The sequence below is a fragment of the Antennarius striatus genome, chromosome 17 (genome assembly GCF_040054535.1).
Source record: "Antennarius striatus isolate MH-2024 chromosome 17, ASM4005453v1, whole genome shotgun sequence".
Lineage (NCBI taxonomy): Eukaryota > Metazoa > Chordata > Actinopteri > Lophiiformes > Antennariidae > Antennarius > Antennarius striatus.
Window position 1 is genome coordinate 16,140,424 of NC_090792.1, and position 15,973 is coordinate 16,156,396.

The window sequence follows — 15,973 nt, forward strand, 5'->3', positions numbered from 1 at the left end:
TTTTTTTAAAAAACCATCAGAGCAGCGCAACCAGAGCTGAAAAACGAGACTTGTAATGTGAACGTAACCAAATTGCAAATGAGTTTTGTCTATGTCCATGCTGGAATACATACAACAAATCACACCTCAATTTGAAAACGTCTGCAACAGGCAAGAGAAAACATCAGTCGTTTTATTTGGACAAAAACTTTTATAAAGGATGGGAAAATACAAAAAACAGTTGCCATGAGGCAACTGGTTGTGATACATGTTTTTCTCAGGAAAGAAAAGACAACAGCAGGTATGATTAAGAGCTTAACAATACATTCTCAAGAAAGGAGATTGAAGAGGTCAAATATACAACATGTTCACTACAAATGAGAGAAAGCTAATAGATCCACAGGAAAGTCTGATAAATTGATCAATATCAATACACTGGGCAATGATGTCGACACATTTACATCCCACTAGCATCCAGATTCCAAAGTGAATTACTGACCATTACTAGTTAGCATTGATGCTATATTAGACAGAAAAACTTTCCGCAACATTAATAACTCGTGTGAAACAGTGTTATTGTGCAAACATGTGATTTAGTAGAACGATTACTTCAAAAAGCACACCCAGCGAGAAGATCAGAAAATTAAAAAAATTATCAATTGTTACAAAAGAACAATGATTTTCCAGAATAGCTTGTTTTTTTTCCACAAAACATATTTGTATATTTTTATTTTAACCTCACTTTTTTCCATTTGACAAAGAAATGCCCAAAATAAAAATCTAGACAAGGCATTGGTACGGTAGACTTAGCAATATGACATCATGCAAGTTTAAATCAGTCACTGTGATCCCTACATGTATTTCCAAAGGAGTAACTCAATACAAGATGGTAAATCATTCTTTATTAACAGCCATATCCTCATCAAGAAACTCATATCAAAGAATCGCTCCACAGTCCACTGACATGGAGATGTTTTAATATCTCAAACTGAAAAATTGGTGTTAAGAACTGCCATCCCTTAAAGCTTTCACAACTTTAGAGTTTTCATGTCAGATTAGTTGAAATCCTTTTTTACAAGATATTCAACAGAAAGTTGCCAGTTTACCATGCATCTAGGGTTATCGATCACTCAAAGCAAGATGCTTTGATCATCTTGGGGTTTTTTTTTTATGAATGTAGTGTTCTTCCATAAGTTAACCATCTATACATGCCAAACCGCAAAGAATATCTGTGAGACTGGATTTTCTGCATTCTTTGTACAGAATTTAAAAAAATCTTGCTGATAGAATGGTAACAATTTCCAGTCTAAGACTTTTATACTTTAACTGAATTTATGCTTCCTGAAGGGTTTAATTCATACTTAAAGATCTACAGTTCAAGTCTTAGAGGTGAGCAAACAAGTGTTACTCACAGGCTGCGTGGACACATTAGACGTTCAATACACTCAGTCGTATCTCTTCAAAAAGCTATATAGGTCAAACCCTGTTCTATGAAACATTACCCACTGAGTCTACGTACGAAGCACAACTGGCCAACATTGTCAAGGCTGTGACGACCACCAAGCAAAGTGGCTTTACAACAGAACGGAGCACAACATTCATGAACAATAAACAGCTGTAATGCACAATATTAGCAAACACTGTCCGAAAAAACACAGTAATCCACTTATACAGAGTAGTAGCCCACTAGCTTTAAAAAGTGTGCAGTGTTTTCAAAACGATCATGGTTGCTAATGATGGAGGTTTGTCGTTAAGTAAAAAGTATCCAGTCTGGAATGTTTCTGTGGAAATATTTTGACTTGTGATAATATTAGAACAAATATGCAAGTTAAAGAGAGTACATCTTTATCCACACCATTAGAGATTAGAATATTGGAGAATGGACACATCTTAAATTGGATTAGCACCACGTATAAGAAGAGCTACTTGTCAAATGGTGTTATTAGTATTTATAATGTTAAAAGTATATAAGTAGAGACTGATATTTCCAACTATTCTTGGATGCTTAGAATATTCTGACAGTAGGTTTATTATAACAATAAAGAATATTCATGCTATGCTGCTGTGGTATAATCCTACCAAGACTCAAATTATGAAAGGTCAACTCAGGAGGCTCATATTTGCAACAAATAATGGCGTGTAAACTGAAAGAAAAAAATATTACATTGCCTTTATATGATCCTTAACATAACCAATGACAGTGTTAATTCAATTAAGAAACATCTCTCCCAAACAGATGAATTTCGTCATGCTATCCGGATCCTCTCTGTATCCCAGACCACCGGATGGGACGGCTTTAACTGGACAAGCCAAGTTTTGATCTGAGCCACTCCTCTGATATTTCTTCTGTGTTTCTGATCTCAAACACCTGGAGAAAAACACAAAGTAGCGTTGAAGATTTTATTCACAAAGGACAAGAATGCTGTAAAGCAGGTAATACAACAACAGATTTTACATAACATATTGAACCACTGACACTTAAGACACCAAGAAGGCTATTATAAAACAATTAAACAAACAAAACAGCCGCAAAAAAAGGGAGGGGGTGTCATTTAACGTGATTGTCTGCAAATTTTATGAAAATATTTAATTATCTTTCTTAACTCTTGGAAATTACAAATTTTATACAGAAAGGATACCTGGTGTGATCAGGCACTGACATCAGCAATAACATGGCTCATGAACATCAGTAGCAAGTATAAAATGACAACACTGATGTTAAGATGCATTTTGACATTGTAGCACTAATTGGAGCCAAGGCTGAAGGGGAAAAACAAAAGGAACCTGATGATGGTGCTAGATGGAAAAATTACGATGTCAAGAAAGTGATTTTATTTAAAAACATCCTGAGTGAAACATCTATGGCAAATTTAAGATAATCCTCCCAATATTTGTTGATGTATTTAAATCTGGATCAAAGTGTTGGATCGAATAAATACTGTAAAAAAAAAAATCTAGATTTTGAACACTTCCGTAGATCTTAAAAAAAAATCAATATGAGAGAGTTATGGAAGCAGCTCTATAGCTAACCAACCTTGGTACAATTAATGGAGTTCACCAATGTGAGTTTGCTTCCTGCATACATCATTTGAAGTTCTGGACAGCAACCTGTCAAAACACAAATACACCAACATGAACAACCCCAAACCAGTGCAGCGAACGATGTGTCCTAATCAGTCAAAACATCTCTCACCCACTGGACTGGAGAAGATGAAGCAGAGAGGATAGGAAATACGTCCGTCATCATGTTGGCGTTTGTAGCTGTAGAGGACATATGTTCCCAGTGCTAAGGGCAGTTGACATATTTCACATCTGGACTCAATGCAACATAAACAAGACAGGAAGGACACAAAACTACAATAGGACAGCAGAAACCGAAGGAAAAAGTTGGAGTGCTTCAAATTCATTTTATGACACAGCCTACACATATAAATGAATCACATTTACGGCTCCATTTCTGGTGTGGTTAATTCCACTATCTGAAAATAACACTGTGCTATTAAGGTACATTATGCCACCTCGACATATGTAACTGGATAAACAGCCTATCTGTTGCGCCTACATCTTTCTGTGTGTATAAACAGGATGGGCCATTGAATGAAAGGATATCTGGGCTGTCGCTCTGGCAGTTCCTCCTTTAGATCATCGAGAGAGATGTCCTTAAAAAACAGAAATCTCATTAGAGAAAAAAAAGTTATTCACTTAATATCAAATTTAATCACGCAAAGTTCAGCGTTTTGAAGTTCCAGTTTATAGTGGAGTATAAATTTACTTTGCCATGTTTTATATTGAAACATACAAGTCGAGTGTGAAGTTGTTCTTTGCTATGTGTAGAATATGATGTAATCATGAAATGGTTAAAGTTGATAAACAATCTTAGAACTGACTGATTTACTATTTGAATGAACAACCTTCATCCACTTTATCCCAAAATTATATTTAAAATCCAATTACAATAATACACAATATACATCAAGAACAAGATTCTCAGGTTATCTGATTCTTTTATTTGGGTTGTTTTAATTTATTCTTGTTTTGAATCATATTTATTCACATTATCTTGATGTTTTGGTATTTGTCAGGACTAAAAAGTAATTTTAGTAACTCTATTCAGTATTTAGGTCTACTTTTATTCACGGAAAAGTGTTGCCACTTAAATCTTTTCTAAAATACCAGGTTATTGTTAACACTTCAGTCAAACTAGTCAAGACAAAACCAACAATTCTGGTTTTTTCACTCATCGGATTTATCTGCTCATTATCTGATCAAAATATGCTGCAAGATTAAGAAGGCAGTGTGGCAGAAAGTGCAGAACATGGAGATATGGAACATGTTCTGATCTGTACAATTATTTTGAATGAGACCCAGCTCTAAGTCTCCTGGTTTTTCTTCGGCTCCACCTTACCAAGGAATACAGGAAAAAGGAAAAGGTGGCCAAGAGAAACCGAAGTGAAACTGTCGTTCATCATCTTTCATCACATACACTCACAAAATCAAGTGAATAAGTTGATGGAAATTTAATTAAATTTTTTTTAAAAAGGATAAGACAAGCGGTCTGTTTTTTTCCTCCATCCTCTTCTTTTGTAAAGATAAAAGAGAGCATTTTTTGCATGATTTCTGTATTTTTCCATGATATTTTATCAATACCATCTGCAGTTTCAGTCACAGGTGCTTATCTTCCTTATGAAACAACTGATGGCCGATAGAATTTTTCATTTTATTGTCTTTGAATGAACTTATTTGACTAACAGCGATTCTATGATTGACTTTCATAGAAAATCCATGAATTTCATATCAGTAAATGTTCATTGAAAAATTAGACATACATTATGGACTGAATGATAAACTACATATTAGTATGATGATGAATTTAATGACGTACCTCAAACTCTTGCTCGAGAATGACCTTACGCTGTACTTTATTGATCTTCACTGGGGAGTAAAACAAGACAAGCATGGAAACCATAGTGTGTTCAGCAGGCAAGCAGCAGTCATAATGATGTTCACTATTAAATGTAAATATAAAAATAATAAAATACTACAAAACCTCAACAAAAAACAAATAAATTATAGCAAACTCTTTCTCCTACTTCCTATTAGGTGTGTATGCCTCAGAATCCATGCCGTGCAGCACACTCCTAATCCACTTTTGATTGAATTTTTTGATCCAGAGATAGTTGAGGATAAAGCTTCAGTCTGATACAGCACTAAACCACCACACCAGCTGCTGTATATGGAGGCAGCTCTATTCACCAAATATACAGAAATTCTCCACATTTCCCATCAAATATTATGGTAGTGTCTTATTTTTATCGATTGATAGCAACTGCACCTTCAAATGCTTGCTTTCGATCCTAAACAATGAGCTTCACACATATTTGTAAAGGAATAAATCAAGATTAGAAGGACATCTTTTCTTTCAAAAATAAGATGAAAAGAATGAAATGACACTCATTCCTGTAACATATATACATCCAGGCAAAAGATAATTTAGCTTAGATTAATAACTAAATGGAAGCAACTTGCCAGACTTATTGCAAAACTACAGTAATATAGGTGGCTCTCAAGTGAGAAGATTCATTTAAAAGTTCAATAACTTGATCTGCTGAGTCAACATGTTTGCCAGCCATTTAATTAACACAGCAGGAAGCATCAACCAATCAGCTCATGGCATGAGTGTGAACGGTAGTGAGGCAGATTTTTAAAAAGGTCCAACTCTGCACAATCTCATGGACTGATAGTGTAAAAAAACAACAATTCACACTGCAAGAACAATTAAAAAAAAAAGCAACAATACTGTGACTGATTAAAATTCCTTTAATTTCTGTTCTGTTTTCAATTGTATCTGGAACTTCTCTTATCTTCTCTGTTTGACCCACAGCAAAAATATGTAAAATAAAATAGGTCAAGGACAAGAAACATGGACTCACTAATGATTGCTGCATCATTGGTCTTCTTCCGGAAACGGAACTCCTCCACCTTTTTTACCAGGCATGTATCCACTTCGCAAACTGTCAGTGAGTTACTCTGGAAAGAAAATACAAAAAGAAACACATTTGTATCTACTCCATGTTTGTGAAAATATTTATTAACGTATAATTGAGAGCAGTTTGGATTTAAATTTACACATTCTTTGCTGTTCAACCACATGATTACACAAAAGGAAGCTTAGAAGTGTGGTGCTAAAGCAAATGCACCACTGAACAAACCACTGAATTTGAAAATGGCCAGGAGCAGGCAGATGGTGATTTACTTCAAAAGGGATAAAGGTAGCTGCATAAGTGCATTTTGGATGAGGATGTTGACATGGTGGGAGATGTAATGTCCCCATTAGGCACAAACAAAGGCTGCCTGTCTATCAATTACAATGTGGACAAGTGGCATAAAGAATGTGGATTATGACATTGCGACAAGCAGCTCACACAAAATTATACAGGTCAAGGAAAATTGTAGCTACACATGATCCATCAAGTTTTACAACAGTGAACTGAGATTTTCAATGCCTTTTTTAAGTGTCGATTTTGCTGCTCATAAATAATAAAAATCTCAATACAAAGGCATATTTTGTGTGCATTTAAATTTATTGCTAGATTAGAATTTGGACTCATTTTGTTAATAATATTTGAAGAGGATTTCTAGTATGTATGGATGTCAGCTGCAGGCAAAGACTGTTGTGAGTTGATATTACCATCCAGAATTACAAAACTCATACAAAAAAATAAAAACTTTATCGCAACTATGAGTCTAATCCGACCCATGGGTATTAATCAGAGACAACAGACGTCTCAAAAATTATTCATTACATAACGCCACCAGAGAGATGTAAACTCAGGAATCTATAATTACACTTTCCTGAACAGATGGCTGGTGGGAGTCTGGAGCTCAAAGACTTCTTTTCAGATTAACAAGAGACTGGAGTGTTTTGTGCTTGAGAAATAACATGCAGAGACGAGTCGTGTTTTGGTTCGACTTCCTCCAGCCCTACATCACGAGTGCGATTTACGATAGAACCAGGAAATGTCAGCCTGCTAACCTAGAGTAGTAAGTTAGTTAAGAAATGTAGAAACAGTAGCCTCAGCTAAATGATTATAAACATGACAGCCGCACTGCCACAACCCAATTACCAAAGACTGCGAAAGATAGCATTTATTCAACAAGAAATGCGTTGACACCTTTCCCCAACCCATACAGACGAGTTAGAACACGTCAACGCTAACAGTTAACAAGCAAGACACTTGCTATTACAGGAAGTCCCCCAGTTTCTTATTCAAAATAAAAGCGTCAAAATATAAGATCCGTCGACAACACGTTATCGTTTATGTGGATTTGGAATTCTGTTATCGCACAAAAAAGTCAGTTTCTGAACTGCGGTACATAACTCATGAATTTTGAAATTATATTGGAATCCTTAGTCGTTTGATAGTTATGAAAAAAAATCAGAAATGATTTTCAATTAGTTTGGTATTTGTTGCAAATCTGTTGAAATACTGCACTTTATGTCACCCATGTTTTATTCTGGAATTCACAGCCGGAAACTAACATTCACCTTCCGTCTAAGTTTGACTAACACAATGGCCAGTGGGTGGCATTCATGCTAGGCTAGAAAGCTAACAAAAATGACCAAATATACGACCTGACTTTTTCTCCGATGGTCCCTAAAAATACAATATTAAAAATCAGAAATGAAAATGTCTTCATTTGTCTGAAAGAAAGAAAGAACCACTTACCATTGTGGAAAACGTTACAAATCCTCGTAGACGTGCCTGCTGCTCTGGACGTTCAGACGCTTCTCACTGGTTTTTATTTTTTTACTTCACATCATCTTGTGACCGGTCCAACCAATCCCAAACAAGCGCGCGCCCCACTGTCAACCCCATAAAAAAAATGTCATGAACGCGTCAGCAATAGTCAAGCGGTTTTAGGAGGTTAATTTACGAAAGTCTTTAGAGACTTTTGCATGTTAGCGAAATATATTTTATTGTTAGAGTTAGTACTATATAAAAAAAACTACCATTGAAATTCAGAACTTCTGTCTTCTTGTTGTAATTCTTGCCTGAAGTACAATGAGAAACCACTTCCTGTCAATTGTTTTAATGTCAGTTTGGCCCTGTCATACTGAAATTTGAATGAAATCTTGAAATACGACAGCTTGAAAATTTTAGAGAATAAAATAACAAAACAATAACGCAAATGTTGCAAAATTATTTATTTATTTTAAAACCTTCAACAACTTTTCACATTTTTAACAAATACAATAAAATACACTTGAGACGATGAGAACAATAACATCAGCCTGATTTATTTAAAACAGAGAAAAAAAGAAAAATGCAAGAAAAAAATTTCATCCATCATAAACGTAATCCTGGAAATAATCATATTGGTGACAAAAAGGTCAATGAAGGTCAGCATCATTTCATAAACATATTTTAAGAGACACGTTTTGCATATTATTTGAGCAAAAAATATTCAATTTGTAGCCATGTTTTCTTCCAGGATATATAAGATAAGAGACAAACTAAAATATTTATTGTATTCATTCCAAACTGGAAAATTTGGATTTTACATTAACATATGAAGCAAAGCACACAGAACACCTACCACCTTTGGGGCTGGATGAGTAGAATACACCGACCCACTCCCATTCTCATCACTTTCTACAGAGGGATTCTAGAAAGCATTCCGACCAGCTGCATCTCTGTCTGGTCTAGGGCCTGTAGAGCATCTGACTGGAAGTCCAAACAAAGGGTGGTGAGGACAGCAGAGAAAATCACTGGGACTTCACTTCCTTCCATCTAGGGCATTGTCATCACTTCAGATCCCTCTCACCCCCACCATGGACTGTTACTGCTGCGGAACAGGACAGCCAGCTCAATAACAGTTTCTTTCTGCATGCTATAAGACTTCTTATCTCATCATAATGTTCCCCCCTCCTCATTTGGACACACCTACACAGGACTGCTCTACTAAGGTTTTCTGTTTTCTTTGACTATGGAAAATACATTTGACTGTATACAATCTATTTATCTTTTTATTTATCCAGTCACAATGACATCTGGTGGACAACTGAAACCATGACTACTTTGCAGGCTCTTCTGCGCATGTTTTCCAGCTCAGAAGTCTGACAGTAATTTTATGACAATGAGATTCAGCATGTGTGCAAAGCAATAAATATGTCTTTGGCTGAGTAACACTTGCCACAATATTGTGAGCTCCATCAGTCACCACTCCACAGACATTTTCAGTGATTCCATTATGACATCAAATTTGAAATTGCATCTGAAACGTTAGCTGGCGTGTGGGTCAAATGAAAATACTGCACACCTAAAAGCATAGCAGGCAGATCTAGGCTGTCTGACACATAACGGGAAGTTACACCAAGGTACGCATCCACGTCGACCGATGTCCACATGTCAGCAGTCAAACTAAAAGCTAAAGTCTGCTTAATTTTCTACCAAGACCTCTTTGGTTACAATGTACCTTTCTTTCACCATTTGCTTTACAGTTTTGAAGCTTGGAATGAAGTGTGATGGGTCCAGGCTGATGCCATCAGGTCCAACATCCTTGTGCTGATTAGATCATTCTTCGCACATATGCTGAAGACCGGTGGAAGAAGGGCGGGAATGCTGAATGTGAAAGAGGTGTAAATTGGGCTGGATGTGTGATAAGAGTTGAGAGACAAAGGGGAGATGGGGGGAGGAGAGGGGTGAGGGGGAGATGGGAAAGTGAAATAGATAATGGAGATGTATTGGAGGTAATAGTGGTGGTTGAATGGTGTCAGACGATGAAGGTTGTGAAGAAACACTTCCACTCATTGATTCTCTCCAGGCTCCCTTCAGGGATCACTTGTACTCCATGTGATCTTCTTCATCCCCACCCACATGTCCCTCATATTGTTCTGCTGGAGTTTGTGCTCCAGCTTCACCTTAGAAGACTAACATTGCCTCAGTTTGTGTTTCCGCTCCCTTTGGATACTCTTCACCAGCAAACCATCTCCTGCCATAATTACCAACAACTCACTCAGGAGAGCTTCCAGCTCACAGGTAATAAAAGGTTTATTGTTGAAGAGGTTCAGCAGATGTCCTCAGAGAATTTGATATGTTTTGTGATGCACTCTGTCATATGTTGCAGTCCTCTCCATACTCTTACATAAATTATTCTATGTAAGTATTACAGCAGGTTTAAACTATGTAAACTGATTAATTATTACTAGTATATACTGTACTTGATAATAGTTTTTGTGCTCAGGAAATGTTATAAGTTTCTTATGTATAACTTGTAAAATAAAGTGACAGATTCACCAGATTTTATTACATTTAATACTAATTTCTAGGGAATCCAGGAATGAATAGGAATTCAGTACAGGAATAGCTATGATGCTGTTTGTTGAACAACTGCCAAACAACTACACGTACTTTGTAACACGTTTTGTGGTTTTTCCAGACACACTATTTTTGATGATAGAAATTCTATTTACGTAATTGCGTCCATAAAATAACTTTATGAAAATTGGAGCGTTTTAGAGGACGTTTTCCTCTACTGTATTGGTATTTTATATTGCGTGTTAATCTTTGGCTTCAAATGTATACAGTATGTATGCAGTACCAATTGATATGCGTTCGAGCTTGTTAAATATTAAAAATTTCTCTCATGGGAAGATATTTTCGTCTGAATATACAGTTACAAAAACAATTTATTTTGTCACACTGAAAGCTGAAAGAAAAAAGAAAAAAAGTAACTAGAACAAAACTCGCTTGAAAACGCAATTATCAGTCAAAGTCACTGCGTTCCTTATCTATATGAGCGTGTACATGTGCAGTACAGGGTATACTGTACTTGTTTATAGCACGCGCCCCGCCCTTGAGATACGTCATCAGTGTAGCGCGTGCGCGTCCTTCTACTTTGGGAGTTGTAGTTGTGAAAGCGGAGCCAGCGTTAGCTTGTAGCGCTTCACCTCGGCAGGCTAACTGGCTTCCCCAGCCGGATAAATCATCACATTTTCCTCCTAAATTTTGAGAGGAGCCCATCTCCAGAGCGAGGTACCATGAAATATCAGTTTTTGTTACCCACTGACTCTCTTTATGACGCCATGGCGTTTACAGAAACAAGACAGTCGTCTGAACGTCAACTAATATTTAGCCTGTGTTGGCTAGGTCGCTAGCAAACTAAACTAAATTCCGTAACGCGTTAGAATGTACGTCACGTCAGTTTACTATATGTTTACCTTTTCGTGCTAATATTTTAGCTCGGTCGAGCTATTTCGACTCTGCCACAATTTGTTTGGTTGATTATATGTCTGGACGGAAACATTTAGTCTATGTGACACACCTTCAGTGATTGTGGTCGGTTGTCATCATGAGTTTAAAATAAATGTTTTCTCTTTTGTTTTAGGAAATGGCGGATTTCTCGGTGAGTTCTTGACTTTTTTAGTTATTCGAGTTTTTTTTTTTAATTTTTTGGATGCGGATACTCACTTTCTCTTCTCCTTAAGCTGACAGATGCCTTAGCAGATGAAAACTCCGGCAAGGTAAAGAAAGTAGGGAACACTAACCCTTCTGCCCCAGCCAACAACCCTACAGCTCCTGCAAACCCAGGATGGCCTAGTTCGGCCCCAGGAGCTCCCTCTCAGCCCTCAGCTCCTGGCGACTTCGGTGGTGGCTCATCAGGGCCAGGGGCTCCAGGGCAGTTTCCATTTCACTCTGGTCCTGGAGCACCTGGGCAATACCCAGGACCTCCTCCGGCACATGGTGGGTTCCCCCCTGGTCCTGGAATGCCAGGACAGTATCCACCTGCACCGGGAGCTCCGGGGCAGTTCCCCTCCAGTCCTGGAGCACCTGGCCAGTTCCCGGGGCAATTCCCTGGGCATTACCCACCTGAAGGAGCTCCAGGACAGTTACCCGGAGGCCCAGCTACTTACCCGACTGGACCGTTCCCCTCTGGTCCTGGAGCTCCCCCCGGGCCTTATCCAAATGTGCCTTATCCGGGAGGTCAGCCAGGAGGCGGCAATGGAATGTATGGACCAGGCGGGCCAGGTGCATTCCCCCCTCCAGCTGGTCCTGGTTCTTTCCCTCCATTTCCTGGTGGAGGTTTCCCCCCAATTCCCCCTGGGTCATGGGGATCACCTGCAGGTGGAGGCTTCCCTCCTGCTCCTGGCCCTTTTTGTCCTGGTCAAGGGCCGGTGGGTCCGTATGGGGGACCTGCAGCTCCAGGAGGCATGTTGGTGAGTACTGGCAGCGATTAATATACATGCTGCTTGCTTTCTGCATGTCGTCTGTGGTGTGCTGTTGCTGTCTCGCTCTTGGGTTTGCAGAATTTGGGATTCAGGGTTGACAAGCTATTGGGAAGATATGGGGATTCTTCTGAAATAGTGACTAATTAAAATATATGAAGGGTTCCTGCTTCGGTGGGTTTCTCCTTCAGGGTGGTGAATTTTCAGGGCACTGCTTTTTTCTATATCTTTGGCTGCAAAACATGACATAGAACCAATATTCAAAATCAGCCACCAAAATAAATGTATTTTTGTCTTTCAGCCTCGTTATAAGCCACCATATTTTTGAAACCAATGAACTCAACTTTTCAGTCGGACAAGGACAGCCCCTTCAGTCGACATGGATTGATTAAGTTGCATGAAATGTGTTTGAATGTTTTTGTTCAATCTGTCTGGGGGATTGTATGATTTTAATAAAGTGCAATATGATTTACTATTATAAATAAACTTTTACACCAACCTCACCTACATTAAGACTTAAATCACAAGTTGTTTGATTACATATATGCTTCATTATTTCCACACGTGATTTTAATTCAGAGAATTTTTTTGTCTGAATTATTTTGTGTACTCGATGCCTTGTATTAAAAGTTGTTTCTTTTACTTAGCTTCATCTTGACTTATCTTGGTGTACGTATTGTGTAAGATTGTTGGAACTTAAAGAAGGACATGATGACTCACAGGGAGTGATGTGTGAGGAATGTGGGCAGAGTCTAGGTTTTGTATAATGTTTAACTAAAAAATTCTTTCTTATTTAGTAACCTGTTTGTTACCCAGTTGATTATTTGTGTTAAAATGTCAACAGTTGTGCTTCCAGCCATGGGAGACTATACAAAGGCTTCACACTGTTACTATTTTTGTCAAGTTGCCAAATAAAGACGGTGAACAATCATTTGTGAATATTCTTTTTTTTTAAATTATTACATTTATGAATTGAACACAAGAAATATACTGATTGTAAAATCTGAATCTGTCCCACAGATGGTGCCGTACGATCTCCCTCTTCATGCTGGAATTATGCCACAGCTTTTAATCACGATAGTCGGGGAGCCTGTACCTGGTGCCGACAGGTATGAGGAACGACACGCCTTCTCCAGTTGTTCTGTTGTGTCACTTTGAAGAACTTTACAAGATGAGTTATGATAATTGTACAATGACGCTGATCCTCCAGGTCATGGCTTTTAGCGCATTATTTAAGGGTGAGTACTTGTCAGGCGCGCTCAGTCCGCACTTTGTTGCAGGTTTCAAGTTGACTTCATCAAAGGCCCAGATGTGGTGTTTCACTTCAATCCTCGGTTTAATGAGCAAACCATCGTCAGAAACTCCAACCTAGGTGGATGTTGGGGGCCAGAGGAGCGAGAAGCTGCTTTCCCATTTGTTCAGGGACGCCGTTTTGAGGTAACGTGTATAAATACTGGAACTCTAGGTTTGGAAGCCAAAAAATTTTCCCATTTTGTTCATGACTAAGCCTTTCCAGGTCTCACCATTTGCTCTTAATTGTGCTGAACTGCAGAGCATGTTTCTCTTTTATAGGCCACATCTCATTTTGTCTGTAAAATATTTGTAAATTTGTAAATTTGGTCACACTCAGAGTCCAAGATAGTCTGTCCTGGGCGTTGTTTATGCTAATACCTTTACGTTCTCAGTAGATAACTTGAATCTGGTCCTTATGTGTATAATTATGCTGAATAGGAGGTACTTATCCTGCTCTTTAGACACTGCAATTGTATTAACTGTCATGCTGCCCATGACAAATTGTTAGTCACAGTACCGCCACTCATTACACGCAGTGTCTGGTTGTTAAGGACAAAGCATTGTCTGAGAAAAGGCTGAAGCTACCACCTCCTTGTGGTAAACACAGGCTGAGGTAGTGGATTATTCGTGCGAGTGCTGTGACGAGTGTTGTCCATAATCACTGGTGGATGGGGCTGAGTGTACACAGAACGAGTGCTGTTGATCTCTGATCTTTGACTGTGGATTTATCAACTTCATTTCTCTTCTGTAGAGGAAAACTAGCAAATACAAACTTGCATATACTATGCAGTTAAAGGTTGGCATTTTTTCTTCCTGTGGACTTGATTTACTAGTCATGAAAGTGATTTTCCTATGAAATTTTTTTTCAACACTGGCATATCAGTAATAGAGGTGTACTTCGGCTTAAGCTCTTAACTGGCCCCAGGAGACGTGATGTTGAATTAACTTGTCTCTTGGCTAAACCGGAAATAACCCTTCCCAGTTTTGTTCTGTACTTAATTTATGGATGTATATTCTATAATTAATACAAATAGATAATGAAGATAGTTATTACAAATCTATTTTAAGCTTATAAGCAATTTTATTTTATAATATAGTACAGAAAAAAACATCACTGCCACGTCTTCAGCCGTTTCTTCCACATTGTGGTTCATAAGGTAAAAATATGATATGTTTTTTCTTATTTATTGTACATCCATGGTAGCATGGTATTATGTGCTTTTAAAACTTTGCTAGTGATTTTACAATTCCAACATTTGTGGCGGACAGACATCAAGTCGAGTAAAATGACGTAAAATTAATTTTTTATTTTGAAAACAGACTTGAGAACAAGGTAAATCAAAACAAAGTAAGATGATATACCTATGATGTGGCTTTTGTCGCTGTCCCTGCAGCTGAAGATCCTGGTAGAGGAGGACATGTTTAAAGTGGCGGTGGACGGCACCCACCTGCTGGAGTACGAGCACAGAGTCGGTGGGCTGGAAGACGTCACCATGGTTCGGGTGGTCGGGGACGTCATCCTCCACAGCGCAGCCCCGAGCATGATCTGAATCTCAGAGCTGCTACTTCACATGCTGTTCAAGAAAAGAGGCCTGGGTCAATGTTTACTGCGTATTTGAAATCTTTTCAAGTACCTTGATGGAGTTTTTGAGATGCTATAGTCAGCAAAGTGCAATTTTGCCACCACGGAGCTTCTCGATGTCAGAACAGATTAGCCCGGGTCTGCACACAGTGATCCTTTTCTACTATTCAGCTTCTCATTTTATAGCCACTTACAATCAGTTATATTTGATGACATAACTAAACTAGTGACGAGATGAAGTTAATCTAAAATATGTTTTTAGGAAATACTAATTTATACATACTGTAATGAAATGATTGTAGGTCATGTGTCCCAAATATAATATATTTCAACCATGATACTTTATTTTACAGTCCATGTATGAACTCAATCAAAGTCTGGGGAACTCTTGGTAATGCATGACTGTGATCTTAAAAAACCTGACCAGCTCTCCAGACTCACTGGCCTACAAGACACAGTAGGGTAATGATGTTCTATCAAAATATATTTATGGTTTGACTCTAAGCTCCCCCAGTTTGTCAGTGTTGAACCTCCTGAGCTCTAAGACTGGAGGAAATTATAATTTAAAGTTGGACAAAAGTGATGCTTAAGTAAAACTTTGGTAAGGGGAACGACAGGGTCTTTGATTTTGTTACCAAAGAAAACAGTGAAACAGTATTTTGAAGTGTTATGCTTATAAATAAATGCCACCAAACAGGTAATGACTGAAAATGATGTTAGATTCAAATACTATTCACCTGCCTGTACACACAATAAACAGTAGATCCCCCTCTTTCTGTTCTTTTATTCCAGTAAAAGGTTGAATGGTTGTCTGTGGTGGAACCTCATGCATACGATATGTAAATTTTTTTGTCTATGTAAGATATTCTCTGTAACTCAAAGTGAAACATGAC

General features: G+C 38.0%; 2 protein-coding genes across 2 annotated transcripts; one reads left to right on the forward strand and one right to left on the reverse strand.

Moving 5' to 3' along the window:
* Positions 1 to 142: 142 nt before the first annotated feature.
* Positions 143 to 7,809, reverse strand: gmfb (glia maturation factor, beta). The gene is made up of 7 exons (XM_068338384.1): positions 7,707 to 7,809; positions 5,910 to 6,006; positions 4,862 to 4,911; positions 3,585 to 3,638; positions 3,173 to 3,251; positions 3,014 to 3,087; positions 143 to 2,347 (listed from the first exon to the last, which is right to left on the reverse strand). The coding sequence occupies exons 1-7, from the start codon at positions 7,707 to 7,709 to the stop codon at positions 2,276 to 2,278; spliced, it is 429 nt and encodes a 142-aa protein (XP_068194485.1). The 5' UTR covers positions 7,710 to 7,809; the 3' UTR covers positions 143 to 2,275.
* Positions 7,810 to 10,874: 3,065 nt separating this feature from the next.
* lgals3a (lectin, galactoside binding soluble 3a) lies at positions 10,875 to 15,852 on the forward strand. Its single transcript, XM_068338210.1, has 6 exons — positions 10,875 to 11,015; positions 11,368 to 11,385; positions 11,468 to 12,196; positions 13,226 to 13,314; positions 13,486 to 13,642; positions 14,893 to 15,852. The coding sequence occupies exons 2-6, from the start codon at positions 11,371 to 11,373 to the stop codon at positions 15,046 to 15,048; spliced, it is 1,146 nt and encodes a 381-aa protein (XP_068194311.1). The 5' UTR covers positions 10,875 to 11,015; positions 11,368 to 11,370; the 3' UTR covers positions 15,049 to 15,852.
* Positions 15,853 to 15,973: the final 121 nt, after the last annotated feature.